General features: G+C 44.1%; 2 protein-coding genes and 1 non-coding gene across 9 annotated transcripts; 1 reads left to right on the top strand and 2 right to left on the bottom strand.

The window, feature by feature from the left end:
- Positions 1–1945: 1945 nt before the first annotated feature.
- fbxw10 (F-box and WD repeat domain containing 10) lies at positions 1946–11895 on the bottom strand. Its single transcript, XM_081697388.1, is given in 13 exon segments — positions 1946–2339; positions 2342–3013; positions 5100–5335; positions 5996–6154; positions 6324–6466; positions 6880–7034; positions 7768–7889; positions 8202–8405; positions 8792–8901; positions 9069–9185; positions 9322–9449; positions 10724–10921; positions 11364–11895. Coding segments are annotated over 13 exon segments (2892 nt in total). The 3' UTR covers positions 1946–2223.
- Positions 11770–26628, top strand: unc13d (unc-13 homolog D (C. elegans)). 7 transcript variants are annotated; one of them, XM_081697384.1, is made up of 35 exons: positions 11770–11908; positions 13471–13608; positions 14498–14542; positions 14777–14827; positions 15214–15267; positions 15564–15671; positions 15959–16018; positions 16115–16181; positions 16414–16594; positions 17468–17512; positions 17627–17698; positions 17814–17883; positions 17965–18069; positions 18186–18278; positions 18650–18750; positions 18994–19111; positions 19608–19729; positions 19842–19932; positions 20080–20136; positions 20220–20317; positions 20410–20461; positions 20607–20737; positions 21147–21267; positions 21437–21589; positions 22038–22133; positions 22260–22466; positions 22996–23070; positions 23160–23239; positions 23548–23653; positions 24200–24271; positions 24442–24525; positions 24621–24741; positions 25134–25257; positions 25605–25807; positions 26262–26628. In XM_081697384.1, the coding sequence occupies exons 2-35, from the start codon at positions 13552–13554 to the stop codon at positions 26363–26365; spliced, it is 3324 nt and encodes a 1107-aa protein (XP_081553510.1). In that variant the 5' UTR covers positions 11770–11908; positions 13471–13551; the 3' UTR covers positions 26366–26628. The 7 variants fall into 7 exon arrangements, 6 of the variants coding, with proteins under 6 accessions (XP_081553510.1, XP_081553513.1, XP_026879054.3 ...); XM_081697387.1 differs by having other exon boundaries at positions 15943–16018; XM_027023253.3 differs by lacking the exon at positions 11770–11908 and adding an exon at positions 13171–13316.
- On the bottom strand, positions 12171–12241 carry trnag-ccc (transfer RNA glycine (anticodon CCC)). The gene has a single exon. It is a non-coding gene; the product is annotated as a tRNA-Gly (tRNA).
- Positions 26629–27588: the final 960 nt, after the last annotated feature.

Genomic DNA, 27588 nt, shown 5'->3' with positions numbered 1-27588 from the left:
ATCACGTCTGGCTGACCGGAGGGCAGTTCTGGCAAGTGTCTGTGTGCCATGCAAATACGCCGTCACTTATCAGCTTAACATGGCCCACGCAGGGCCCGGAGCCCGGAGCCAGAGTCTGCCACAGCTTCGCGACTGTCACCAGCAGCACGGACGGCACGTCACAAAAACGCGAGGTGACAGACGGACCCGACCCAAATCCCCCCGGCTTCCAGTCAAACCCGGATCAAAAGGGTCAGCCAGACCGGCGTTATTTCAGGGGGAGTGCTCTAGCGAGTGCTGCCCCACAGTCTGCCTTTCCCAGAACCCTTCAAAACCTTGCTAAAAGGGGCCAAATTTATTTTTTTAACGGCTCAGACCCCCCCCGCAGTTCGTAAAGCGCCACCCCCACACCAATAGCCCAAGCTCTCTCACCCCAGGGCGCAGCCGCGGAGAGGGTGGGAGTCAGAGTGGGGGAGGGGTCCGGTGCCTGGTGAGGTCCGCTACATGAAGGCTTTGTCCCATGGGCCGCTGCTTCAATTTCCCATTGGTTACCGCACCATGAGACGACCGCGAGCCCAGGGAGCCGTGCTGGGGCAGAATCAGTATTATACCCCCGCTTCTTATGAGACACAGCATAGACGCTTTGTCCTTCCTCCACTGGGAGAGAAGAGAGACCCCACGAAGCCTAATTTTCTGCAGATTAAGTCAAATTAGCACAAAGGTGCTCCTGAGGAAGGAGATTAGGTGGGTGAGGGGTTGCCGCTCTGACGACCTCACACTTCGCCGGTTCCTTTTGCTTTCTCTCATAAGCAGCTGTGCAGCTGCCTGAACTGCCCTCCGCCCGCGCTCTCTGATCCACATTGAAATGATGCCCTAAAGGCAGAGGCCCGGGGCATGCGGACAGGTCACGGAGAGCCGGTTTGGGTAGATGTTGTGTGCGTTCTGTGTCTTTGGTGTAGATCTACTTTTTATAAGCCTAGTTGATAAAAAGGGTCATAAAAAGAAGCAGACAAAATGCCCTGGGTCACACAACATTGTATGGGCTTTTATTTGGCCTGGGGGGGGGGGGGGGGTGGTTTGGGATTTCTGGGTTTCTGTGAAAATTGTAATGATTAGTGAAAAACAATGTGAACTCTTCAACATCGTGTCTTTGACAGTTCATGGAGCCAAAACTCTGTGATTATTCCTAATGATCTAATCACTGTAAAAAACATTTCTACGAAATGTGACAACTTTCAACTTGTTGTATACACCACATTTCTTGGGGTTAAAGCTAATTTGTTGTGCATAAGCTCATATTTGTCTCATAGTGCTAATTTTGCATTTAATATGCTGTTTTTTGTGTGCTTCAGCCAAAAGAGCAACATAAATGCTACGTTGCTCTTTTGGCTGAAGCACACAAAAAACAGCATATTAAATTGAGAAGAATCATTGAATCATTGAATCATTAAATTGAGAAGAATCATTGAATATCCAGGCCCATTGTTAAGGAAGCATTTCCCTTACTAGCTCCAGTCCAGACCCATGAACACAACCCATGATCTCCTCACACACTGGGCTAGTAGAAAGGGCATTAGTCCAGACAGCTGCTATGCGCCATGTACTGAATAATACGCCAGATCATCCGTGAAAGTTACTCGATCTATGAAATGTAAAAAAAGTATTTCTCATTAATTAGAAAAGTGGTATGATGTGGAACTAAACCTTAAACGCACACTTTGTCTACCCGGTATTCATTATTGTGGGTGTATAAAATAACTGTGTCTGTCCACACGGGATATCCTTTAAAACAAGACAGGTTTTACATCACAGAGTCATGTATAAAATGTTTGTTTTAAAAAAACAACAACATGCCTTTTGTTTCTGAGCACATTCGTAAAGCTTAATTTCTGCCTGTGCTTCTGGAGGGTAGGTGCTGGCCTCCAGCGGTGTCATTTGAGTATGAAATCATAACAGAGAAACTGGGCAGTCTTACAGAATATTTTAATTCACACAGGTGTGCTGTGCATTATAGGGGATCCATACATAATATAGTGACACTACTGGTGTGCCTCAAATTGTTACATACAAGACGGGTTAAAGGAATGTCTGAAATCAGTCGATGGTTCATGATATGCTCGTGATAAGTACAGAAGAATAAAGAATATTTAAACATTTTAAAATATATTTGAATGTATTTGCTTGCACATGGTCTAGGGCGGAGCATTGCTGGTGTAGGGCACTGTACACTGTCTGGTGCATGTGTCAAACATACGTGTGCCCTCCCAGCTCTGGGGCATACACCTGCTCCTCTTTGGTGTAATCGTGAGCTGACACACTTCTGATTTTCATTTTCCAAGCCGTCCCATGCCGTCTCTCACGTCTGCGGGGTGTGGGGTGGAGTGACACAGATCGGCTTGCAGTTGAGCTTGGGTGAGCTCCTCCACCTCTGTGTCAGTCCTCAGCTGAAAGCCTCCACGTTCTCTGAAGGGATCCAGAGTGTTGCGAGTTTTTGTGGGCTTAATCCCCGACGTCTCCACACGGTGGTCCGGGTGTTTCCCGGCGCTCCTCGTGAACGTTGGCCGAAGGGTCCGGCTGTCTTCTTCGGCTGTGGGGGTGATTGCGCCGACCCGTCCAGACCGGGGCCGGAAGAGCTTCGGGGACGGGACACTGGAGTGGATCTGTCCGGAGTGCAGGGAATGCCGGAGGGCGAGGTCAACCGTGTGGGTTCTGAATGGCGTGTAGATTTTAACCATACCTTCGAAGTAGGCCTTGGACGGCCTGGGGGCTGGACGGGGCTGAGCGGGGGTCTTGCGGGGTGGAGTAGAGGAGCCTCCAGTTTGCTGCTGCCTGTCTGGGTCAAGCGAAAGGGGCCCCAAGGCGTCCTGTGCCCTAGCGTTGAGCTTCATGACGGAGGAGGCCAGGTCACAGCTGTGTGGCTGCTGGGTTGGACTGCTGACCTTTAGGATCACCTGGGCAGGGGTCACAGGGTGATGGAGGCCTCTCTTTCTCACACGCTCTCGGATTGCCCTCTCGCTCAGGGTCATCACACGCTCTGAGGTCACAGGGGGATTTTCTGTGAAATACAGTGCAGGTGCAACAGATCCTTCTGCACGGTGTTTCGACTCACACGGCATGATTTCATTAGAAAAAAAAAACGGCATCATTTGTTGTTAGCGATGTCAGCATTTAGAAGTTCATTTACTTTAAAGTAAAAGCTGTCTGGCTGAAACTATCTGAAAGTAACAGTTCGGATCCTGTTTAGAAGCTGCACATAAGCAAGTCTACTTGACATGATTTAACAATTCTAAGCTTTTTAAGGAAAGGATGTGAAGACTGCAAAATGGAAAAAGCAAAAGTGGACACTAGGCAATTTGCTGAGTGTTCAATTTCATTTGGGTTTTTTCAAGAGAAAAATTGTGCAAATATTATAAGTCTTCACCATAGTAATACTTTCAGGTCTCTAAGCAAATCACCCAAGTCCAAGGCAGGGCTCGTGAGGATGTGGGCATCCAGGCTACACGCACTGCCAGGGGAGACTGGCAGCTGGGCTCCATCTGCACTGGCCCTGCTGCAGAGGTGCATCTGAAGCTCTGTCCACACAGCCAGCCACAGTAACCCCCACTGAACAGCTGAGTGCATGGTGGGATTAATACTGAAGCCTCACGCAGGCTGGGCAGTGTATGCACTACATTTACATTTATGGAAATTAGCTGATACTCATAATTGTAAGTTGCTTTGGATAAAAGTGAGTACAACTTGAGCAATTGAGGATTAAGAGTCTTGCTCAGGGGCCCAACAGTGGCAACTTGGCAGTGGTGGATCTTGAACCAGCAACCTTCTGATTACCTTAACCGCTGAGCTACAACAGTTGCATACTGCACAAAAAAATGACTAAAGCCTAAGACTAAAACTTGGACTAGTACAGCACTACTCTGAAAATCCAGACCTTCACATTTTGCAGAAGACTGGCTAATTCTCTGTGTTCCATACACATTTGGAAATATGACTCATGTCGCCTTTATCATATTGATACAGTGTTCTCACAACCTAATGCCAAAGGTAACAGATTTATATATACTCTTCATGTCATCTATATGACTAGGCTGACTGAAACAAAATAATAGCACACAGAACTGTCTGATAAAGCCAGCAGTTATACAGAGAACTGTCTGATAAAGCCAGCAGTTAGGCAGAGAACTGTCTGATAAAGCCAGCAGTTAGGCAGAGAACTGTCTGATAAAGCCAGCAGTTAGGCAGAGAACTGTCTGATAAAGCCAGCAGTTAGGCAGAGAACTGTCTGATAAAGCCAGCAGTTAGGCAGAGAACTGTCTGATAAAGCCAGCAGTTAGGCACAGAACTGTCTGATAAAGCCAGCAGTTAAAACAGAGAACTGTCTGATAAAACCAGCAGTTAGGCACAGAACTGTCTGATAAAGCCAGCAGTTAAAACAGAGAACTGTCTGCTAAAACCAGCAGTTAGGCACAGAACTGTCTGCTAAAGCCAGCAGTTAGGCACAGAACTGTCTGATAAAGCCAGCAGTTATACAGAGAACTGTCTGATAAAGCCAGCAGTTATACAGAGAACTGTCTGATAAAGCCAGCAGTTATACAGAGAACTGTCTGATAAAGCCAGCAGTTATACAGAGAACTGTCTGATAAAGCCAGCAGTTATACAGAGAACTGTCTGATAAAGCCAGCAGTTAAAACAGAGAACTGTCTGATAAAGCCAGCAGTTAAAACAGAGAACTGTCTGATAAAACCAGCAGTTAGGCACTGGACTGTCTGCTAAAGCCAGCAGTTAGGCACAGAACTGTCTGATAAAGCCAGCAGTTAAAACAGAGAACTGTCTGATAAAGCCAGCAGTTAAAACAGAGAACTGTCTGATAAAACCAGCAGTTAGGCACAGAACTGTCTGCTAAAGCCAGCAGTTAGGCACAGAACTGTCTGCTAAAGCCAGCAGTTAGGCACAGAACTGTCTGATAAAGCCAGCAGTTAGGCACAGAACTGTCTGATAAAGCCAGCAGTTAAAACAGAGAACTGTCTGATAAAGCCAGCAGTTAAAACAGAGAACTGTCTGATAAAGCCAGCAGTTAAAACAGAGAACTGTCTGATAAAGCCAGCAGTTAGGCTGGTACCCACCATGTGCCTGCTGCTGCATGCCGGCAGCTGAGCAGCTCCGGGTGTGGTGGGAGGGAGCCAGCCTTGTACCTCTGCTCTGTCTGGAGACCTTCCAACCAGATGAGGCCATGCTGTGGTCGCGGGGTGGAGCGCAGATGCCCGCACCACCCAGCGTCCTCATCGGCTCTGCCGCATAGTCCCAGCGCTCCTGAGCGAACTGCAGCAGCAGAACACGACTGCTGCTATTCACCAGGATGCTGAGACACAGAGCGACAGAAACAAAGAGAGAGAGAGAGAGAGAGAGAGAGAGAGAAAGAGAGAGAGAGACAGGGAGGGGGAGAGAGATGAAGAGGGAGAGAGACAGGATGGACAGAAAGACAGTGTGCGACAGGGATGACGAATGTTAATGCTCATAGTAGCAATAAGACCATGCTGAAAAAATGGGCTGGTGGAGGTGTTGTGCTGCTGTGTTGTGCTGCTGTGTTGTGCTGCTGTGTTATGCTGCTGTGTTATGCTGCTGTGTTGTGCTGCTGTGTTATGCTGCTGTGTTATGCTGCTGTGTTATGCTGCTGTGTTATGCTGCTGTGTTGTGCTGCTGTGTTGTGCTGCTGTGTTGTGCTGCTGTGTTGTGCTGCTGTGTTATGCTGCTGTGTTATGCTGCTGTGTTATGCTGCTGTGTTATGCTGCTGTGTTATGCTGCTGTGTTATCTGCATGGTTGGAAGTGGTTTGTGAAGTGGTACTATATGAAAAAAAAAAAAAGATCTGAAGGCTTTGTTTGCGCATGTCATCATTTTTGTGTATGTATGGTAGATGTGATCATGTGCTCATTTTTCTGTGTGTATGTATTTGGAGACGTGATCATTTGATCATTTTTCTGTGTTTGTGTATGGGAGACATCCTCATTATTCTAACTAACTTGTTGTGATGTGTATGTAGAGAGAGAACAGTGCTCTGGCGGGTGCTAATTTTGATGACTCTAAGGCAGTCTCCACCGAGGAAGTTAAAGATTCGGATCTTTCCATCCGCACAACCAGTGATGACTCGCAGGAAGTGGAAAGACAGCGTTGGCACTTCCCTACAGAAAACCAAAAGAGTCATAAGAAAGACGTATAGAGATGTATAATGGTTATAACCATCAGAGTATGGGTCAGTATATATATTTTCATCGAATACACTTCTCATCTGAGCAGCGGAGGTTTTGACCATTTAAAAAGGCCAGATAGACTGCGCACTGCTGCGCTGACCTTGGATGAGGAAAGGTCATAAGGGACTTTTTAAAGGCACTGTTGGTACTCCAGGCGAGGACCTGTCCATCTGAGCCCCCTGACAAGATATGCCACTGGTCAAAGAACAGGCACCTCACAGAACCCTGGTGACCATCCATGACCTAGAGAGAGAGACGTCCACACCCACACACCCAAACCATAAGGGCTTACATCTACTGGTAACAGCTGTGAAAAACTCATCTCTGTAGTTCACATATTTTGTAGCTTTGTAGATATATATTTGGAACTACATTCTGAAAGTGGATAGTACCTATTCTGTGTTATATCACTGAACTGCTCAAATGTTAGGATGTAGGTATTTATGTGATGTATAGCAAGAAATGTATTTAAATACGATTAGCCAGCATTTCCGTTACCTGCAGAGCAGCCCCTTGAAGATGATTAATATTGGTCAGCCTTATCAATCCGAAACGTTTCTAACCTGCACTAATGTACGTTTCCAAGCTGGTGCATGTTAGGACTGAGAATTCTCTTCCGCCTGCCCTCGTTTGTGCTTTGTCCTTTGTGTTCGCACCTTTAGCAAAGCAGCTGTCTCTGTGTCCCACATCTTGATCAGGCCTCCCTCACAGCCGCTGAGCACCACCGGCGTGTGGATCTTCACACACTGCACAGACTTATGGTGTCTGAACCTCAGTCTCTTCAAGCACTGGCCATTCAGCAGACTCCACACTGGCACAGCACAGCACAGCACAGTGAACACATCACATCACATCACATCACGGCACAGCACGTGAAAGAAATTGTTATGATTGGCCACTCCCTAGTCTTCGTTGTCACGGTTACCCTGCCTCGTGTTTCCGTGTTTCATTTTCCCCGCCCATTTATTTGTAGCACCTGTGTCTTGTTAACTGTTATTAGTTCGTATATTTAAACCCTGTCTTGTTGCGTTTGTTCTGCTGGTCATTGTGTTCTAGCCTTTGGCTGCCTGTCTGTTATCGCTAGTCTTAGTTATTTGTTCTTGTCGTTGCTTGTGTGTTTGTTATAGCCTGCTTCCCCTTTCATCATGTTTTGTTTCATTTAGTTTAATCATATATTCCCGTGCTGTACATTTTGGTTCTATGACCCTGGACTGTTCCAACGATTATGATTCTGGATTTGCCCATAACAAATCTCGCTCTTCTCTGCGTGTGCTTCTGCCTCACCGTTAGAGAAATCGTTGCTGTGGAAAAGGCACATGAGCTTTACAACATTTGGAAATGTGTACAAATTCTTGAAAATGTTTGCTTTTTGACAATGAAAGTGGAAAAGTAATAAAGTCCATTAACACACAGGGATCACTGTTTCATGGTATTACATTTCAACAAGCTTACAGAGCTTACCGACAATGCTTACTTATGTTTTTAGGAATCCTGATTCCCAGATTAATAAATATGGAATGCAGGCTCAGAACCGAATGCGTTACCTTTGACCTTACAGTCTCTGGCACCGGAGACCAGAATGTGTCCGTGCAGGTCCAGACAGTTAATGGTGCCCGTGTGTCCAGTGAAGAGCATGGTGCAAGCGCCTGTGTTCAGGTTCCAGCACCTTCCAAAGAGGTCAAGGCCATTTAGTAGCTTGCGAAGCCTCTCAAATATTTAAAGAAAACACATCTAGCCCTTATGTTTATACCTGCCGTGCACGAGGGGAATGTTTTGCAAAACATTAGTAAGTCAGCAAGTCAGCAAGGCCTTGGCACAGAGTTAACCTCAGACTGAGTCTGATGTATACCGCATCTTGTGTTTGCCGTGTATTGCACAGGCAAGTGGCGAAGCAAACCGCAGCTTACTGATTAGACTGAGTGTCCATGGTGAGACACACTGACTCTGTGCAGCTGGAGTGTGGCTGCAGTGGTCTAACCTGATGGTGAGGTCATAGCTGGCGCTGATGACCAGAGCCCTCTCCTCGCAGACCAGCACCGCTCGCACGCTGCCCGCGTGGCCTGTCATCATCAGCGGCGCCTCCTTCAGCAGTGGGACGTCCAGCAGACGCACCGCACGGTCCCTGGAGCCCAGCGCTGCCACCCGGCCTCCGTCATAGTGGACCACCCTGCCGGGGTCCTCCCTGCAAGCAGAGGGCAGGAGCAACAGTAAAACACTACAGCCTATATCCATTCACTGAAGAACAAATGACCCAGGGTCAGATCTGTTCCAACAGTTGTAAACAGGGTTTAAAATGAGTGCAGTAAGTGTTCTGATCTGGGATCAGGTTACATCCCAGATCAGGACAGTTACTGCACTCTAGGAGCCAGGCCTAACTATGAGAAGAAACATGTTTGTTTTAGTGGGCATAATGTTGATCATCAAAACCTCACTGTTACAGTACTAATAGATACTTTTGAATTAAACCTATAATTATTCTTTTCATGTGTCATCAGTATGGTTTATTTAAAACGACCTGACCATCATTAAACTTTATAATGAAATGGGGCTTGACGGCTTCTGTGGTACCTGTCCAGCAATACCAGGATGTTGAAAGCACCGCAGTATACATTACGCTCGTCCATTTCCACTGCCTTGGTTTTAACACCCACATAGACTGACTCCAAGCCCCTGATATCCTGTAAAAATACACAGCCAGACCTTTGAGCGGGCCAACACAGCGCCCACAGAGACTGCAGCTTCCTTCTCTCACTCTAATTGGAGTTATGCTGCCCAAAAATCCGTGGCTTATCTGATATCGTCATTTATCTGAAAATAAGAAGACTTTGTTAATTACATTAATTACCTTCTTATATTTAGGGGAGATTTTGTTAGGGTGGATGTGATCGTCCTCTTCTCTGAACGGCACTGGAACCTCACGAATCTGGGCATAGGCAGGGTTCACTCCAGAGCAGGAGCTGCCCTGTCAGAGGACACAGAATATTAAGGATGGACAGACAGCCAGCGACAGCCGGACAGACACACAGATAGATAACACTTATATCTGACGAATCGTATTAACAAACAAAAAATATGTGAAAATGAAGTCATTAATTAACCTGCAACACCATAGCCTGGTCTTCCACCATCTTCTTCACACTGAGCTCTGATAGGATCTCCTCTGTTAGGTACTGCCAGTGCTGTGACACCTGCCTACATCTCTGTAGACTGGGCTTATCCAACAGGCCTGAGGGAGAGAACACAAACTCACAGACAGACGGTTGTGAGTGACACCAGAGAGCCTGTGACATGATGTGATAAGGGGGGTGGATTTAGGGGGTCACATCGTTGCCCCTTTATACAGATAAGAGGAAGCATTAGCCATTCATATCATTGGAATCTCTGTTTTTTTTCACTAAACATTAGTGATTGTGTGTCCCTTTTTGTCATTAGAGTGAGTATTTTCTGATGAGTCGGCTTACGAAAATCAATTTTGTTTTAGGTCTGTTTATCTAGAAGGAAGAAACAGAAAACCCACTTAATCAGACAGGAATTGTACCGAACACCTTTCAACCCATTGACTTGAATAGCCACATACTGGTATCCTGGTCTCTCGTCTTAACCATATATGTACAATAAAAACCTTTGCTGCCACTTTACACATTCATATTAATATAATGAATAAAGGACCCTGTTTTCATGGAAAAAGAACTCCATCCTCAGGATATTGTTCTGGTTCTCCATGATTACCACTGTGGTTACATACTAGCATTCCAAAAGTGCATTCATTCCAAAATAAACCAAAATGCTAGTAGTTTAAAGGCAATAAAATAATACCATCTGTAGTAACACATTTGGGATTAAAGAACACAGTATCATTTTGCTGAGCGCAGGGTTTTGGGTTTCAGGGTCTCAGCCATTTCTGTCTCACATATGTCTATCACTCATCTGTCTGTCTCACATATGTCAGTATGTCATGTTCATGACATTTAGCTAGCTGTTTTTGTTTGTTTGTTTAAAGTTGTTGAATTATAGCTTGTGAAGTTAATAAAGGTGTTTCAGGGCTAGATCATGGTGTGAGCACATACTCATCGACATGGCCAGACCTGGCAAACCTGCCTATACGAGCGCAGACGCATGTTGAGGGGCAAAAGGTCACAGTGCATATCGAGTACCTTTTGAGCGAGGACAAGGGGGGAAATGGGGGGCATTGTGCTCACATTACACTGTAGTTATTTACTGAGTTACTAAACTAAAGGGCACAACCAGACCATTTTAACAGCAATGAGAAAAAGCACAGCTATTCATGCAAGTGAACCGTTTAACCTTAAACTCTGATTACTTGATTAATATATTAATCAGTATCTATTGTGAATTATTCTGTAACTATATTGAAACTAATGTGAATGGTGTGTGGTATAGAAAGTGAAGGATGAGAATCTGTACCCATGACTTGATCTGTAGAGTGTAAGGGGTTAACAGTTTTCTCTGTACCATCTGGAATAATATCTCCCTTCTCACCTAAAATGCTCTTGGCGATATTGACGGGAAGTCCTCGAATGAAGTCTCGGTGAAGGCTCACCCCTGACATGGATTTGGCGGACCCTGGAACCACCATTAGGGCGGGATCCTCGGAGCTGACAGAGTCCGCATCGCTGCTTTTCCTCTTCGGACTCCCGACGGTCTCCTTCTTCAGCTCAGTCCAGTAGTCTTTCTTTGCTGTGAAATAAAATCTTGTGCAGTGAACGATGACATACTATATTCACAGTTCTGTTAGTATAATAGAAATACACTATACCTAAAAAGACAAAAAAACATGCATGTTTGGGTTGAAAATATGTGATATTCATGTTATTCAGGTGCGTAAGGTCAAATGTTCATCCTCGGGGAAACGGGAACAATCTCTTCTGGCTCGGTGATCTTGAATTTCGCGAGTAAAAGAGACATGTTTGTAGAGGTACCAGAAGGTCCGGAAGGAGTAATTTGATTCAAGATCAGGACGCACTGAAGCTGTGAACACATGACTGTCTTGCATTACTGAATCACTAACAGTGTATCCAAAGTTTGTGTTAGGGGACTTTTTACCCAAAGTTAATTCCATCGCACAAAAGCAACAGGCCGAAATGTTTTGCATATGAGACTGGCCCCTGGTTCCCTTTACCTGTGCTGATCTGTAGGAACTTCCGTCTCTCTCTCGCTATGAGTACGCGAATTAGATTCCCCAACATACGCACAAGTTCAGTGTCACACAGGGACAAGATTCGCATTAAATATCTAGATTTCGTCCAGGGCGGGCTGTTCCTAAACCAGTCCCAGGTCTTCCTCACGCTCACTCTGAGTAGATCCGGATCGAGTGTCCCATCCGAGTCGAAGCTACCCGGGTCCTCCGGGATGCTAGCTTTAACGTGGCTCCTGGCGTACGTGAAATCTTTGCCCAGCGTGCCCTGCAAAACATTTAGGATATTTTCCAGAATTTCCACACTCTGACAGCGCACTAGGATCCCAGCGAGGAACCTTCGTTTGAATGACTCGTCAGCTCTAAGCAGCCACTCTGTTGAATCGTACAGCTGGGTAGGGAAGAGACATGATTTGCAACCCCCGCACACGTTGAACTCGTCGTTTTCTTTTTTACAGCTAAACCGCGCTGTACCGTCAACGCTCCACTCGCTCCTCTCTCTGGCCAGCCTATGCATCTCGATATGACACGTAAATATTTTATATTTTTTCGATTTCTCTGTGTAAATATTTTTCGCCACTTCTGCACTTCACGTGCTCGGCGGAGACTGTTCAGTGCGTTGCTAAGCGACAACAGACGCGGCGCACTTTACTTTTAACAGTCTAGGAAGATTTCTCTTGCATTTTTGGTTTAGATGAACTGTACTAGAACCATGTTCGTGCAATCTAATTATATGCTACAGTTTTTGTTAACATAAAGTACGTTTTGATATCTTGATAGCCCAAAAAACTGTGCGCCGCCCGGGAATCGAACCCGGGTCGCAAGAATGGGAATCTTGCATGATACCACTACACCAGCGGCGCATATATAAACGCTTAGTACACTTAGCTTCTAGGTATCCTCCTGTCAAAAATAACCTTTAGAAGGTAAAACTAATTATTAGGGCAATGAATGTCGATAGAAACTTAACATTAACTGGCTAGCCAACAGTTGACCGTATCACATCTCTAGGGGCGTTAGCTAGGCTAATTAACTCGACAAGTTAATTAGTTAGCCACCTAACTAACATTACTTTGTCCCTGTCTCAGATAGATGGCTAGTTAGCTTGGAGGTTGCCAGAATAAAATAGCTATCCAGCTATCTATAAACAATGTCCCATATGCAATTCCATGACTGGCCGCACAGTGGCGCTAAAACGTAAAGCTAGTGAAAGTGGGGCTATTGTGACTGCAGATGGCGGAAAGGATAGGAGTGCAGGGAAAAATACATGATATAGCAGTCATTTAAACGCTGTGGGAAGAAGGGTTGCATAAGTACCCAAACTGGTCCTCTTTACCTGCACAAATAAAAAATAGATCCTACTCATTCTTCTCACTTTTAATACAATCACAAACAGCTATAAAAGTAGTATAATCTTTGTTATGTTTTGAATATACCATATACAAAAGGGGGGGAAACGTTTTGGAGATTGTCTTATCTCTGCGTAAGCCTACCTGATCTGGGTGGCTCCTAACAGTACATAACACAAGTAATTGTTTCTAACATTCATCCGATGCAAATAGACTGGGTTATTCATTTAGAGGTTTCTTTTATTACCAAAGCTGATCTAGCAGCTCTGCATATTACCCAGTGAGATGACATATTCAACAGTGTGATATGTTCATGAAGTCAGAGATACAAAGCTGTTTGCAGTTCTGCCATGAACCTGAAGAACTTCAGGAGTGACAGAGCAGAGAGAGGGCCAGCATGCGGTGAGAGAGGAAGGAAGATGTATAGAGAGAGAGAGAGAGAGAGAGAGAGAGAGAGAGAGAGAGAGAGAGAGAGAGAGAGAGAGAGAGCGAGAGAGAGCGCAGAGAGGCAGTCAGATAACAGTCTCTGCTCTAAGAACCTGATGAAGAAACAGTTATGAGTAAGAGGACCAACCTTAAACAGGAAATGGTAACTTCCGCAACATGCTTAAAGTCTCACCCCTGAAGATGTACGACATCTTTGCAGGTTTAAGCTGAATGTTTTGCTGAGCCCCTTTTCATTTGAGTGGATTTGTTTAATGTATGTGCTGTTTGCACATTTGGCTTGACTGAATGTTTGGCAGTGGAGAAGAACTCCTCTAGAGGGCTCGGACCATCAGTGTTATAGGGAAGACAGCGCAAGCCTCGCGGCACCGGCCGACAGCATGGTCCCGGTCCAGGATGGAACGACCACAGACAGACTGCTCGTTCCACCACAAGAGGCAAGTGCCTGAAAGCTTCATGACCGGTTTGTGTGGGTCTCGATGCTTAATGATGCTTTGTTCGCCACGCATGAGAGGGTGGATGTGTTGTGGCCTTTTGCTGATTCCTCCAACTCAGTTTAATACTGTTTAATTAAATAGGAACAAAATTAGATCTCTCGTATTACTCTCTAGCCCGCATTTGAAAGTAGGTGTATAGATAGTGTAGTTTGGGTTCAGGAAAACACAGGGGTTTTTTTTTTAGCATTACCACTTACCACTTACCACTTATGGTGGTAAGTGCAGTCTTATTTCCAGCTACGTCACACCGTAACTGGAGATTGTTTGCTGTGGTGCAGCAAAGGTGTAGAGTTGTTAAGGGGTGGAACTGGCTTACATCTGAGTGCTTCAGAGGCTAGATTCTGAAAGTGAAATAAAACCCCTGACAGTAGACATCGTTACAAAGTTCCCCCAGTGTAAGCAATAAGGAAACATTTTGGGGAACTCTAGGATATATGACCACATTATTGCTCACTCATGTGCATAGGCTTGGTATTTGTGATGTAGAACTGCCATATCAGTCAGAGCGTTATTATGATGACCACAAGTTTCAGGATGTTAAAATAAGAAGTTTAATTAACCTCAGTCTTGTTAAACCTTTATTTAACTGAACTGAATTGAAGTTTTCTTGTCTCAGTGAATTGCCTTGAAGACAAATACTATTTATTCATTCATTTGTTAATTAATCATATTAGTTCTCTAATTTTAGAACTCATATTAGTTCTCTAACATTAGGCACATTATATTGTTCCATGTCCAGTCTCCAAAATGCCAGAATATTTAAATAATGGATAATTATCAATAATTATTAATAAAGGAATAATTTTTTCTACTGTTTCTGACCATGCAGTCCTTGCCATCAGGACCAGGGTCTCCCCGGGGCAGGACGAGACAGGTGCTGTGTTCCTCTGGACAGAACACTGTCCACCTCACCTCACCTCATTCACATGTTCCTACAGGAATAGTCTATCATGTTTTAGTGTACTTAAACTTGTGTAACAGATCACTGAGATGTTTTTGGGTCACTAGTGCTTTCAGGATTACTGTGGAGATGCAGTGCTATGCTAGCATGGTGCATGCTGATCACTGAGTTGAATCAAAATGCATTTCCTGTGTGTGTGCCTATCAGGGGTCTCCTGCACGGAAGTTGGGCACCACGAGGAGACAGAAAGACAGAAAGGTAAAGAGTTATTTGTCCTGATGTTTCCACATGTCAAATCCAGAGTTGAGCTCCCCCTGCAATGTATACCTGATAAGTGGCCAGGAAACATTTTACATTTGCATTTATATTTTCTGCATTTAGCAGACTCTTTTATCCAGTGCGACTTACAAAAGTGCTTTGCCATAGAATGCATCTAAGCCAGTGCAGCAGGTTAGAGTCAAAGATACAGTTCAACTAGAATACTGCGAAAGAATAGAGTAGAATAGAATAGAATAGAATAGAATAGAATAGAATAGAATAGAATAGAATACTGGAAGCCTTCTTGAACTAGCCGATCATCTTAAAGAAGTGGGGGATGCACTAGAAGCATTATGCAGACCAACTGTACTGTCATGTCACTGCAGGATTTCAAGGACCCTGAGAACCCAGAGGAGAGGGAGAGGAGACATAAAGACCAGGCGAGCACTCTCTCAGAGAACTGCTTTCTCTGCACTGCCCACGCCACATTTCTTATATCTGGTTTACAGGAAACGATTGGTTTGACTCATTTGAGATGTACTAAACTCATTTCACTTGCGTATGCTACATTTAAACGAGGACGTTAGCAATTATGCAATTAAGTCAAATGTACATTCAACTCCGATGTGCCCAGCCAATTTCCCTCTCAACATTTAAGATGTATTGTATAGTATTTACACTTAACCTCCATAGATGAATTCAATAACGAATTAATACAACCTGGAATTGCCTGCAGCTCAAGCCTTTATACAAGGAGCTCCTGTACACCATCGAGCACAGACTGGGCAAAACAACAAGCAAAATGGAGTACAGTAGCAGTCAGCTACTGGACTATATCAAAGAGGTGGGAACACAGTATCACACGCCTTATAGACAACCGTCCACAACATACAGTATCACACGCCTTATAGACAACCGTCCACAACATACAGTATCACATGCCTTATAGACAACCGTCCACAACATACAGTATCACACGCCTTATAGACAACCATCCACAACACTGGAATTTTTCAGCACACCACATTAAAGTCCTTGTAAAAAAGTAGACTTCATTTTATACTTTAAAATGTTATTGTGATGTTATTGTACCTAAATACTAATGCACACAAAAGGTCTCTGTTTTTAAAGGCATTTGGCATGACGGATGCTGAGCACGAGAGCCTGTACGACAAAGTGAAGCACGCAGAGGTGAATCCGCTGACTGGCACTTCTCCTAATTCACTTATCTAAGCTGGGTCGAGGGGAATGATGGCTTTTCTCACTTTGGCCTTTTACCGTTTACAGCGGCCAGTTTATGCTCTGAAGGTCACAGTGAAGGAGGCCAAAGAGATTCTGGGAAAAGATGTTAGCGGTATGGGGCTATGTCTGCTGTCTGTGCCCAAAACGAGTGCCTCTGGTTCTAAAACGAGCACCCACTTGTCATTTTATAGAACATGCTGATAACAAACCTATATTTATCCTTCCACAAATAACCAGCCAAAAAAAAAAGGAAGTTAGACCACAAACACAAGGGAAAGACTTCCTTTTCAGAACCGTTTTCATAAGATGTCTTGGTAAATTGTTTCTTCTTTCCTGCTCGGAAGGCTTCAGCGACCCTTACTGCCTGCTGAGCATTCTGCAGAAAAGCCAGGAACCTCCGTGCACCAGCGCAGGGGCCAAACCACAGAAAGCTGTGGTGAAGGAGTTGGCCCAGCATGGAGAAATTTTCCAAACCGATATTAAGAAACAGACACTCAATCCGATCTGGGGTGAAACCTTTACACTGTAAGTGTATAGAAAAACCGACTCCTGTTATTGTCTTCGTATAGTGGTGGTTTTGAGAGAGTAGCATAATGTAGATTCCGATCGTCAAATTCAAAGTCGGAATTAAAAAAGACGCTAGAAATCTAGCAAAATGTGACGATTTGTGGGGTGTAAAAATAAATGAAAGAGCAGATTCTCATGGGCTGACATGTTCACCAGTGCACAAAACTATATCACTGTGATCTGAACACAGAAAGATCACCAGGCTTAAACAAACATCATCATAAATAAACTCTGAGAAAAGAATCCAACTCCTAGTTACATAAAAGGGTCATAGTTTAAAAAGGGTCACAGTGCTGCAATGTGTAAGTCATCTATTTCCTGTGGTTTGGGTGTCATTTAAATAACGGTAGTGACATTACTAATATTCAGAGTGGAGGCTGTCAGTTGTGCGCCTGGAAAAAAAGAGACACTGCACATTTGTGCGTTTTTCCAATATGATCGACAGCACAGAGGTGCAGCCCAGAGCTGAATGAGTTCGTGTTTGAAAGTGTGTAGCATATGGGGAGCTCAGGGAAAGCAGTGGGGTTGGGAGTCACTGATATTCTGTAGCACACAACTCATGTTAGTAGATGAACCCGGAGGATGATCAGGGACTGGCACGGCGAGCAACATATGCTCATTTTGTTAAGTATCAGCATTGACTCCTGTGTCTAGCAGTATCTTAGTAGGTATCTTGGACTCGATTGTACCAGCTAGGATACATTCTCTGAGTAGTTTTGTAAGTCGCTTTGGATCAGAGCGTCAGCTAACTGCCATATATATATGTGTGTGTGTGTGTGAGATAATTTGTGATGGCGAAACGGTGTTTCAGTTTCTGTTTCTGTTGATTAGGGTGTTTGAAAACATAACCAGCGCCAATTTCCACATGGAAATGATGTGAGTAAAAGCCTTTCCCCTGCACGGTGGGCGAGCATTTTAGCTGAGTCAGTGCGGTGAAAGGAAGTGGGTGGTGGGTCTTAATGAGGCGCTTTCTGTCTGTCTGCTTCACAGGGATAAAGACGAAGAGGTTTCGCTCGCTCAAAAACTCGACGAGTTCCGAACAAACTTCTACGGCCTGAAAAGGTCACGCTGCCTACTTATCTGTGTTTCACACAAGCGCGCGCACGCACACATGCTTGCGCATTATTCACATGGCAGTAACATTGTTGATTTGTTATTCAATATCATCCCATTACAGGATGATAAAGGACGCAAAAAAGGAGAAGGGTCAGGACGATTTCCTGGGAAATATTGTCCTCAGACTGCAGGTGACGCACTGGACAATTTACTCATAAAACAAAACATCCAATGGCAAACGAATGTAATATCTTTGCCAATATGAATGACAGGACCTCCACTGCACAGAGGACAGATGGTACAATCTTGGACCCCAAACAGAGACGTATCCGGACCGCGGCAAATGCCACCTGCAGCTCAAACTGATCCACAAAGAGGTGGGCGCCAGTCGGCTCGGTGCGCCCGACTGTACGGAGCGAGCAGATCCAGGCCGTTTACTACTACAGCAATGGCCCAGTAAGGCATTTTACACAAGACTTTTTGTGGTCGGCAGAGAGACGAAACTCTGAGCGCGGGCCGAAGTCCTTACGTGAACTACAGCGGAATCTTGCAGCAGCTTGTTCACGCGCACATCTCTAAACAGCAGGTATGTTGCGTGCGCGTGCCCCAGCGTACCTCCTTCCACACCTGCAGTGTTGAGAGCGACGATGCCATGGCGCTCCGCTGATTACACGGTTCACGTAAAATGCCCCCCCGCCCCGCCCAGTTATATTCTTAGCATTCATCAAACTAGCATTTCTCAAAGGGCGTTCTGGTCTGGCTTACTGAAGCTTTACTGGTGAGTGCTCGAGCATGGACTTCAGCTAATTCAGTCAGCCTAGTTTTGCCAGAGCAGAGATATGCAGCAGATATGCTGCAGCTGTTCCTGATCCTTCCCCAGTGTGACCTGGGCTGCAGCGCCTCGGTCGTTGTTCATTTTCGTTCCCCTGCAATCTGTCCGTTCTTGTCTCCCCACAGGACAGCAGGCCCTGGAAGGGCGAGATCTGTGGGGAGGGCACCACCCTGCTGGAGCACTATGCCACCCAGAATGACATCTCCCCATTTTTGCAAGACCTAGCGTGGGTTTCCTCCTGAGCCGCTGATATTCTAGGACATTCTTCTATTTAAATAGTGGAACTTTAACAATGCTTGATTGAAATCTAGGATGTGTGTGTGTGTGTGTGTGTGTGTGTGTGTGTGTGTAGTATGAGTTTTTGCAAGCATCCTACATACAAGAATGTTGTTATAGACTTGTACGATCCACAGTGGGACATCATCCATGGCTGGTTTACATGTCTGAATGTTTGTACGTGTGTGTGCAGGAAGTGGGTGGCCTACAGTAAACTGTATCAGAGTCTAGAGGTGGACTCCACTGTGCTGTTTCAGCAACTGACCAGCATAGAGTACCACTGGGACCTACAGGAGCTCCCTTACCAGCAGGTCTGAGTCTTCCAGAAGTACGCATGTGAAAGTAGGAACAGAATATCCACTTTTTTTTTTAGAAAGAAAGTGTCCATATTAAATGTGCTCATACATATCATCTTTTTTCCCCCACGTGGGCCATGTAGCATTTTGAGGTGTACCGGAAGTGAGGTCACATCACGTTTGCTACATGATCGCATTCTGCTAAAGCTAAAGTGGTACACATTGTTTAGGTATTAAGTTTTAACCCTGAAGTATGGGAGAGTGTGTTAGTGGGTGCGATGAGTATTGCTTGCTGCTGTGAGCTGATGAAACATTGATAATTTCACACCATTCTGTAAACTGCTAGGATTAAAACAGGGCATATATGTGAGATAAACAAACCTGGTTTAAACACTCCACCTGCTCTAAAATTTCTTGTGTTGTTAAGTGATACCAACAGTATTTTCCAAGTGTGACAGTTCATTTGATTTTTTGTTTAACTTTTGGCATGTGTGGGTATGTTGGCCAACAGAAACAAGAGCTAGGAGACTCTCTGCATGGCTTTCTGAAGTACGGTCTGTGTTTAGTCTCTAAATATAGGGACATATTTCAACCAACGCCCCAAACCACCCCACGGCTACACACACTGCTCAGGTAGGCAACTGGGCACTGATTCTGAGATCTTAGGCTTGTGTTATTTGCAGACTGAAATTAGTTAAATGCATTTGTTTTGTGTGTGTGTGTGTGTGTGTGTGTGTGTGTGTAGAGTTCTGGTCCAAATCTGTAAAACCCGAGCCTTCCAGAAGCTCAACCCTGCTAATTTTGACCTACACGATGAGGTCATCGATGCTGTAATTGTGAGAACCAAACACACATGAATTCTAATTAAGAAGTCATTAATACATAATTAATGTATTAACGTAATTAATGGTACAATTAACTATATATAAGTTAATTTTGTAAAGTTACAAAATTTTAAATAGGAATGTTATTGTTTTTAATAGAATGGTACAGAAGAATGGTTTAACATTAAAAAGGGGCTTCATCAGCCAATGACCAAGGTAAAATGCTAAACAATATTTCTGGATTTTCCATTAAATTGACTTAATTTACTTAATTAAATGTTGACGTCCACCTGTTACAGGATCTGCTGGAGAGCGTTAGTGCCCTCTGTCTTTTGATTAGGGAAGTGCAGGAGGACATTCGTCTCAACAAGGATGTCTGGAACAGGGTGTTTGTCAGGTACTTCACTATGTAGGAGAGTAACCACTGACCATAAATTCACCCATTCAAATCTGTTATTTTCATAATTTGCTCTCTTTATGTCTTCCTAGCGCCGTGCAGTTAGATGTGTTTACAATAGTGTACCAGAAGTTGGATGCACTGGTGAGAACGCCCCCTCAGTTGGGCTAAAACATCTTTCTATGTGATGAGAATACACTCTCATCACATTCATTACACAGTATCTGTGGTTTTTATTAGTAAGTATCTGTTGTTGATTCAAGTTTGTGTGCGTGTGGTGTGTATGCAGTTGGCAGTAGAAGTTCGAGCCACACTGTCTCAGTTAGAGGATCACATGGATCAGTCTCTGGCTAACAGTCTCTTTCCCATGTACCTGAGTCTGCAAGCCATCCACAAAGACAAAGCGTATCTACAGAAGAGGTGCAACTTCATAACATTCAACCAAAAACATAAGCGTGCAGATTTGTAGTGTTATTTACTATTACCATACACTTTATCTAAGGCCACAAGGAGGTGCTAGAGTTCATAAGATAGATGCTGCTTGTGTACTTAGAAAATTTTCCCCAATTCGTTAGTATATTGTACTTGTAATGGAAAAGTAAAAAAAACAAAACAAAATAAAAAAACTAATATGTTGTGAAATTGTACATTGATGAAATAATGATTGTGTCTCTTCAGTGGAGATCAGTCTGGAGCAAAGGGTTTTATTGGACACCTGACACCTCTCTTATATGAAAATATATTTATATTTGGCCTGTTATTGTTTTGGCATATGAAATGTCCTGAAGTGAAATATAGGGGTCTTGCCCACATATCCTGTTTTGCATAGAGGGAAACTCCTGCAGTTAACCAGCTTCCACGAGGACTTTCGGGAGGCTCTTCCTTATTGGCTGAATAAAGCGTTCAGCACCACCCTGGAGCGGGTGGAGAAGGCGGTGGAGGTGGATCAGGTGAGCTTTCCCCATCCTCAGGACTCTCGTGTGGTCCATCTCTTAAGAGAGATTTAGACCAGTGTGAATGTGTAAATGAAGACCGACATGGTTAAATGAACGATCATAAAGATGACACTGATATGTGGGTGGGAGATTTAAAAGGGGCTCTCCCCCTCTGTGTGCGCAGCTGCAGCCTCTCCAGACGGGGGCAGTAGCGGTGAAGCACAGCTCCTCTGCCGTGGACCTGGCCGCATGTCTGCAACCTCTCTGGCAGTTGTGGGAACAGCTGGGCTGGCCCGACTCCGAGGAGGGATTCATGCTCATGGTCAAGCTCACAGAGGTGCGTGCTGGTGTTAGGAACTCCTGCCAGCGTCCTGCCTAACACTCACCAACCTTCACACAGTCTAGGCTCCCGGTTATTCTAGGCTGACTAACCAAACTCGCGTGCCGCACTTGCAGACAAGCGCAAGTCTGTGTGTTTTAGGCTAACAGCTGAGTCTGTGACTGAGCGATATACCAACTTATGACTCTAAGCAGACCCAAAAGTGGTTAAAGTTTAAGGATTTTATACAGTCAAACGTGAAGAAATCCCCAAATCAGAAGATAACGACACACACAAAGGCATTACAAAAGAAGCGCCATTGTAATCCCAACATTCTAACTTATACGTAACTTGTAGATGTATTCTAGGAAGAAATAACATTTTTTCTACTTATTTTTTTATCATATATGATAAAATGTCATGTTTATCATTTTAACTCTGATACGAGTTCTGATGTCTCTGTTAGGATATGTGCAAGATTGCTTCCTCATACTGCCGTTTACTGAAGTCTCGGGTGCAGAGGCTTTCGGAGAACTCCGACCCTGGCAGTGCTGTCAACATGGTGAGCCCAAGACAAGAGGCGGAAGGAGAGAGACTCCACTCAGACGCACCACTACACTAACTACTTCTAGCTCTACAGTTTCTCAGGTTTTCTGGAGAAAGGTGATCAGTCTGGTTTTGCCTCCAGCTGTGTGTGGTGGTCAACGACCTGGAGCATCTGCACTCGGTGCTGAACCGTCTCCCTCAGCAGCTCAACTGGGCAGGACTTCGTGAGCGGACACGCAATGTGATTGGAGAGGCGCAGTTCCAGAACACACTTCCGTCCCAGCTGCAGCACACACAGGCTGTCCTGAACCGTGAGATCCGCTCGGCTGTTGACACCCTTGGGAAGAAGGTAACACTCTTTTACGGACATCTGTGACATCACGGCCGTGGGAGTCTGTGCAAGACAACACAGCCGACGGACACTAGACTTGGTGTCTGTCCCTTGCATTATGTAACAATTATGTTAACAATGCCGTGTGTGTGTGTGTGTGTGTGTGTGTGTGTGTGTGTGTGTGCTTACACTCATATTTGGGAACGCTCTTATTCAAAAAGGCCGATAATCACCTAGCAAAACTCCATACATGTTAGTCAAAAATATAATCCAGAATCATCTAATTAATCTGAGGCTTTAAACAGGATCTTACTAAAGTCCTTTGCTAGTGAATAAAATGTCTAATTTTCTCTCCTAAAATGATAATTAAAAAAACAGATAAAGATATAAACGCTATACTTATCCACACTAGTTACTAAATACCTTTACAAGAGACCATTTTCCATCGACTGGGCTCCAAGATGAGCTGATCACAGAGAGTGTGTGAGAATACTTTCACCATAGTGTCCCAGCACTGACTGCTCCTGTTTCTCCTCCGTCTTCCCAGATGCACACAGACATCGAGGCGTTCGTCCGCGGGATGGCCACACGACACAGGCTGCCTTCCAGATCCACGGAGGATGTATGCACGAAACGCCACTGAGACTTATGGTCAGAGCAAACGTGTTGGTTCACAGAGCTGCAGTCATCTCTCTGCCTCTCCCCCACCAGGCAGTGAATCCTCTGATGAAGTATCTGGAGAAAGAGCTGAAGTACATGAATGAAAATCTGGTACAGGAGAACTTCAGCAGGTGTCTTTCCTTTCCTCTTTCAGCAGAGATGCTTGGCAATATAATTTTTGTATAAGGACATTGTGTGTTGGCTAGAGTGTATATTGATCTCTGGTGTCGGTACATCACATCACAGCCATAACTGGCCTGTCTGAGAACCACATGGTCACATATTAAGTCAGGCGTGACTTTACTCCGCACTTTAATGCAAAATGTTTTAGACTTTCTAAGGTCATCAAAAGCCTGATGCCATGAGGTCAGAGGTCAAGTTATGATACAGTATTCACCTGTTTTTTTTTTTTTCCTCTTTTTTTTTTGCTTTCTCTCAGTTTGTTGACTCCGCTGTGGACAAACTCAGTGAAGATACTGCATCAGGTCTCCCAGCAGGAGGACAGCAGTGTGATCTACTTCCAGAGGCTGCAGTTCACACTGCAGGTTCACTCTCTCTACACACGCCCCTTCTCTTACAGGGGAAGCTTCCTGCACAATTGAGCTCCAAGTCTACCGCTAATGTGCAGCATCCATTTCTAAACTACAACCTGCCACAGCACAAAAAGGTCTATGGGGACCCAGAGCTATGGGGGCGATTCTACTGCTTACATCTCTATCCCGTCTTATGTCACCTGTTCCCATCTTAGTCATCAGGGTTGCAGGTTTATGTCATGGGTTTTTCTTTTTTTTTACGTCAACACTTTAGACAGACATGGGCAGACATGAACCACAGGATTTTAGAGTTCTGAGAAACATTTAGCTTCATTTGACCAACATCAGGTCATTCAACCTGATCATGTGACCCAACCAGGTGAATTCAGTCTAATTACACTACGGTATTTTGAGAAACCTAGTCTCCAGTTGACTCACAAGGCAGGCAAAAAAAAAAAGAAATCAGCTTCCAGATATTTCCTGATATTCCTTGTATACGCTGTACATTTTTAACTGCTAAGCCATTAACTGAGTATTTTTGTATGTGCTGTTTGGTAGTGTCTGGAGCAGTGCTTTCATGCTGAAGGCAACGGGCTTCCTCTCAACACACTGCACACAGAGGAGTATAAGGTCAGAACTAATTATCAGTGTTCAGACAGTCAAAAAAATCTTAAGCACTGCTAAAATTGTTGCTAAAATAAGATACTTTCTTGAAACACTGTACACTACTGGCAGATATGATGTCTACTTGTGCCTGGATAGCCTGTCTTGTTTTCATCTGTCCATATTTCCCACTCCAGGCTCTGCAAAACCACTTGATGCTGAACTCCATGACCTGCAAACAGCTGATGGAGAAGTTTTTTGAGAGGAAAGTCTGGGAGCAGGTGAATATTCTTGTTTGTGTCTTTTAGTGGATCCAGCATGCCTGTAGTCACGTGTACGCGGGTGAGAGCACTTGGGTTATTTATGTCTGTAACAGAAAGTGTGTCACGGCGAGAAGTACGGCGCAGTGACGCTCATCATCTCCTACAAGCGCTCAGATGAGAAGCTGCGTGTAGAGGTGTTGAACGCCGTCAACCTCATCCCCCTGGACTCTAATGGTAGGCATCGGCGTAACAAGTGTTCCTGGCGTGACATGCGAGACCTTCCAAAGATGATGACATGCCAAGGACAATTTTGCAAAAGATGATATTTTGACAGTGGTGTAGGGTCCTTCCCCTGAAGTAATAAAGAACCTTTTTGTATGAGTTTAGCAATGATGTGTGGAATTAGAATAACCACATTTGGACTGAAGGAAAACCTGTTTTGGGTCCAATTTACCTCAAAATGTCCAGAACAGGAGCAGTGGAAGTCAGTCATCTGCTGTGTTTCAGAATAAATACAAATGCATTTGGATTTGAAATATTTCTCACCTGCTTCATGACGTAGGTAGGTTCTGCTCAAGGCTCCAAAGGCTGTGATGCTGTGTGATTTCTGAACTGTTTCTCTGCAGGCTCCAGCGATCCCTTTGTTCAGATTTCTCTGGAACCGAAGCACATCTTCCCACAAGTTGAACCGCACTATACCAAGATCATAAACTGTGAGCTCAACCCACTGTTTGAGGAATCCTTTGAATTGTGAGTAAAACTATTTAAGTTTAATCAGCAGTTTTAATTTAAGTCTAATAAACACAATTCATTGGCCAAAATGACTAATTTGATCTATTTTGAAAGGAAAAAGTAGGTCCATAATGTAAAAATAGCGATTACTTTACAGAGTGCACATACATGATGAAAGTAATAATTCAGTCTGATTTGGTTACATACAACCTTCCCTCCCCCTCAAAAAAAACCAAAAACAACATAAGTAGAATTTAAGATTTAGTCTATGACTAGTCTTACTCAGTTTCTACTCAGTTTATGTTTCTACATGTTCTGATTGTTGGTTCATAGTGGTAATTTTACTCATGCCCTATGGGGGGCAGTCTTGTAACATTAGAGCAGTGCCAGTCAACAGGAGCATGCCTGATGGTGACAGTGCTGGACCACGACACCCTGGGAAGTGATGACTTTGAAGGAGAAGCCTTCCTCTCCCTGAAGGCCGTGCCAGGGGTGGCTGGAGGCGGAGCCTCCCCAGACCCCGCCCCTGCACAGATCCGCCTTCCGCTGCTGCACCCCAAACCAAACAGTACAATCTTCTGTTACTCTTAAAGCTAAAGATGCTTCACATATTTTACTTCATAAACAACACACGTCCATCCTGAATTATGTGCTCTTAGTATAACGGCAGTCGGTCTAGTTGTTGTCAAATACACAAAAGAATGAATAACACAAAGGATGCAGAGCCATATTACATTTACCTAACGCTTTTATCCGAAAGAACTTACAATTCTGACTGAACATAACTTGCACAATTGGGGGTTAAGTGCCTTGATCAGGGGTACAACAGTGGCAACCTGACAGTGGAGGGGCTTGAACTGGCAACCTTCTGATTACTACTTGAGTACCTTTACCACTGCCCTAATGCTGCATAAATGTGTCTGTGATTAGGCTTTTCACTGTGGTCTACACGTGAGAAACCCTACTGTGACTCCCGTGACTGCGGAGTCTGCAGGCCTCATGGCTCTCTCGTGTGTTTGCAGGTGAAACCACCCTCAAGTTGCTCGAAGCAAGAAAAGGTGAGCGTGAGGCTCAAGCCTTTGTAAAGCAGCGCAGGCAGAGAGAGAAGAAGTCTCAGGAAACGTAAAACAATGGAAAAGTAATGAGCAAAGAAGCAAGGTATACAACAGATCTTAGAAATGTGGCAACAGTTTTAGATCTGGATATATTGTTTCTGATGCATTTATTTTATAGAGCAAAATGTAAGTGAATTATTCTAAAATGTTTTGCACAATTATATTAGAACAAGTGTTAGTTATATCTATCAGACTTTATACATTGTAATACATTGTATATGACAATGTTTTGTGCGCATTTTTGTTATTAAAAACCAATCGCAAAAAAACGAGACATTTTCATCCAAAAATATACATTTATTTTCTTGTACAAAATCAGATTGAAAGACTGTAGCTGAATGGTTCTGAGCAGATGATTACAGAACTCACAGTGAAGCACTGATATTAGGTCAAATTCTTTCATTTCTTCAACTTCACACTGAAATGAACCTAAATTATTCTAGCACCTCTGCTCCCAGAGGAGCAGTGGATCCCAAGAACAGAGCACCCACAAATGTAATTTGTCTTACCAGACTTAAGGAACTCTTAGACTAGCCTACGATCTGTTGGATCAGTCTATTCAGACTGTCCTAATACCCAACCCTAGGCAGAAGCCCACTCATACCCTAACCTTTACTCATGATCTGATATTAAAATTATGAAACATGCCCAGTACTTATTCAAAATGTCTGTAGTCTCATCTGCTCCATGGTCCTAGAATATTCATATAGAAGACGCCCTCTGTTGGGTTGCTAGAATCAGTGCACATAAAAGGTTGCTTAAACCAATCTTTTTTGTTTGACACCTGTTCACACAAAATGTCAAAATGAATCAAAAGCTTACATGAAAAAGGTAGATTTAAAAACAGACTAGTATCTTATTACACAGAGTCAATATCTTAAAAGAGAACTATGAATAAATCTTCACTTTTTCCTGCCTCTGTGTTGTACTTCATGGTTGTGGTATGTGGACATTAACCTGAGTGTGCCAAGCTGTGTACAGAGGTGTGTTTTCCATCTCTGTTCAAAAAGTAATGTTTCTCTTTAGAAAATCATGGGAGTTATTTAAAACAATAGTTATACAATTAAAAACAAAAGGTTTTGCAAAAGCAATGAGGAGCTTTCAGTAATGCTATACATTTTCCTTTGTTGAAGAAGTTTCAAAATGTAACACACAAAATCCACTAATTGCAGAAAGAATGCATGTCACAAATTCTGATTCTGGAACATTCCCAAAGCATGTGTGGGAATGTTCG

Source organism: Electrophorus electricus, chromosome 15 (genome assembly GCF_041902795.1).
Source record: "Electrophorus electricus isolate QZ-2024a chromosome 15, ASM4190279v1, whole genome shotgun sequence".
Taxonomy (NCBI): Eukaryota; Metazoa; Chordata; class Actinopteri; order Gymnotiformes; family Gymnotidae; genus Electrophorus; species Electrophorus electricus.
Note: the sequence above shows the minus strand (reverse complement) of the source record. Positions and strands in the feature narration are given on the sequence as shown.

Excerpts from the sequence above, each read along its gene's own strand:
- unc13d (XM_027023253.3), top strand. The coding sequence starts at position 13,284 with ATGAGTAAGAGGACCAACCTTAAACAGGAAATG. Across the intron at positions 21,590-22,037 it reads TCATGGTCAAGCTCACAGAG|GATATGTGCAAGATTGCTTC; the intron begins GTGCGTGCTGGT and ends TGTCTCTGTTAG. Across the intron at positions 23,240-23,547 it reads GTACAGGAGAACTTCAGCAG|TTTGTTGACTCCGCTGTGGA; the intron begins GTGTCTTTCCTT and ends GCTTTCTCTCAG.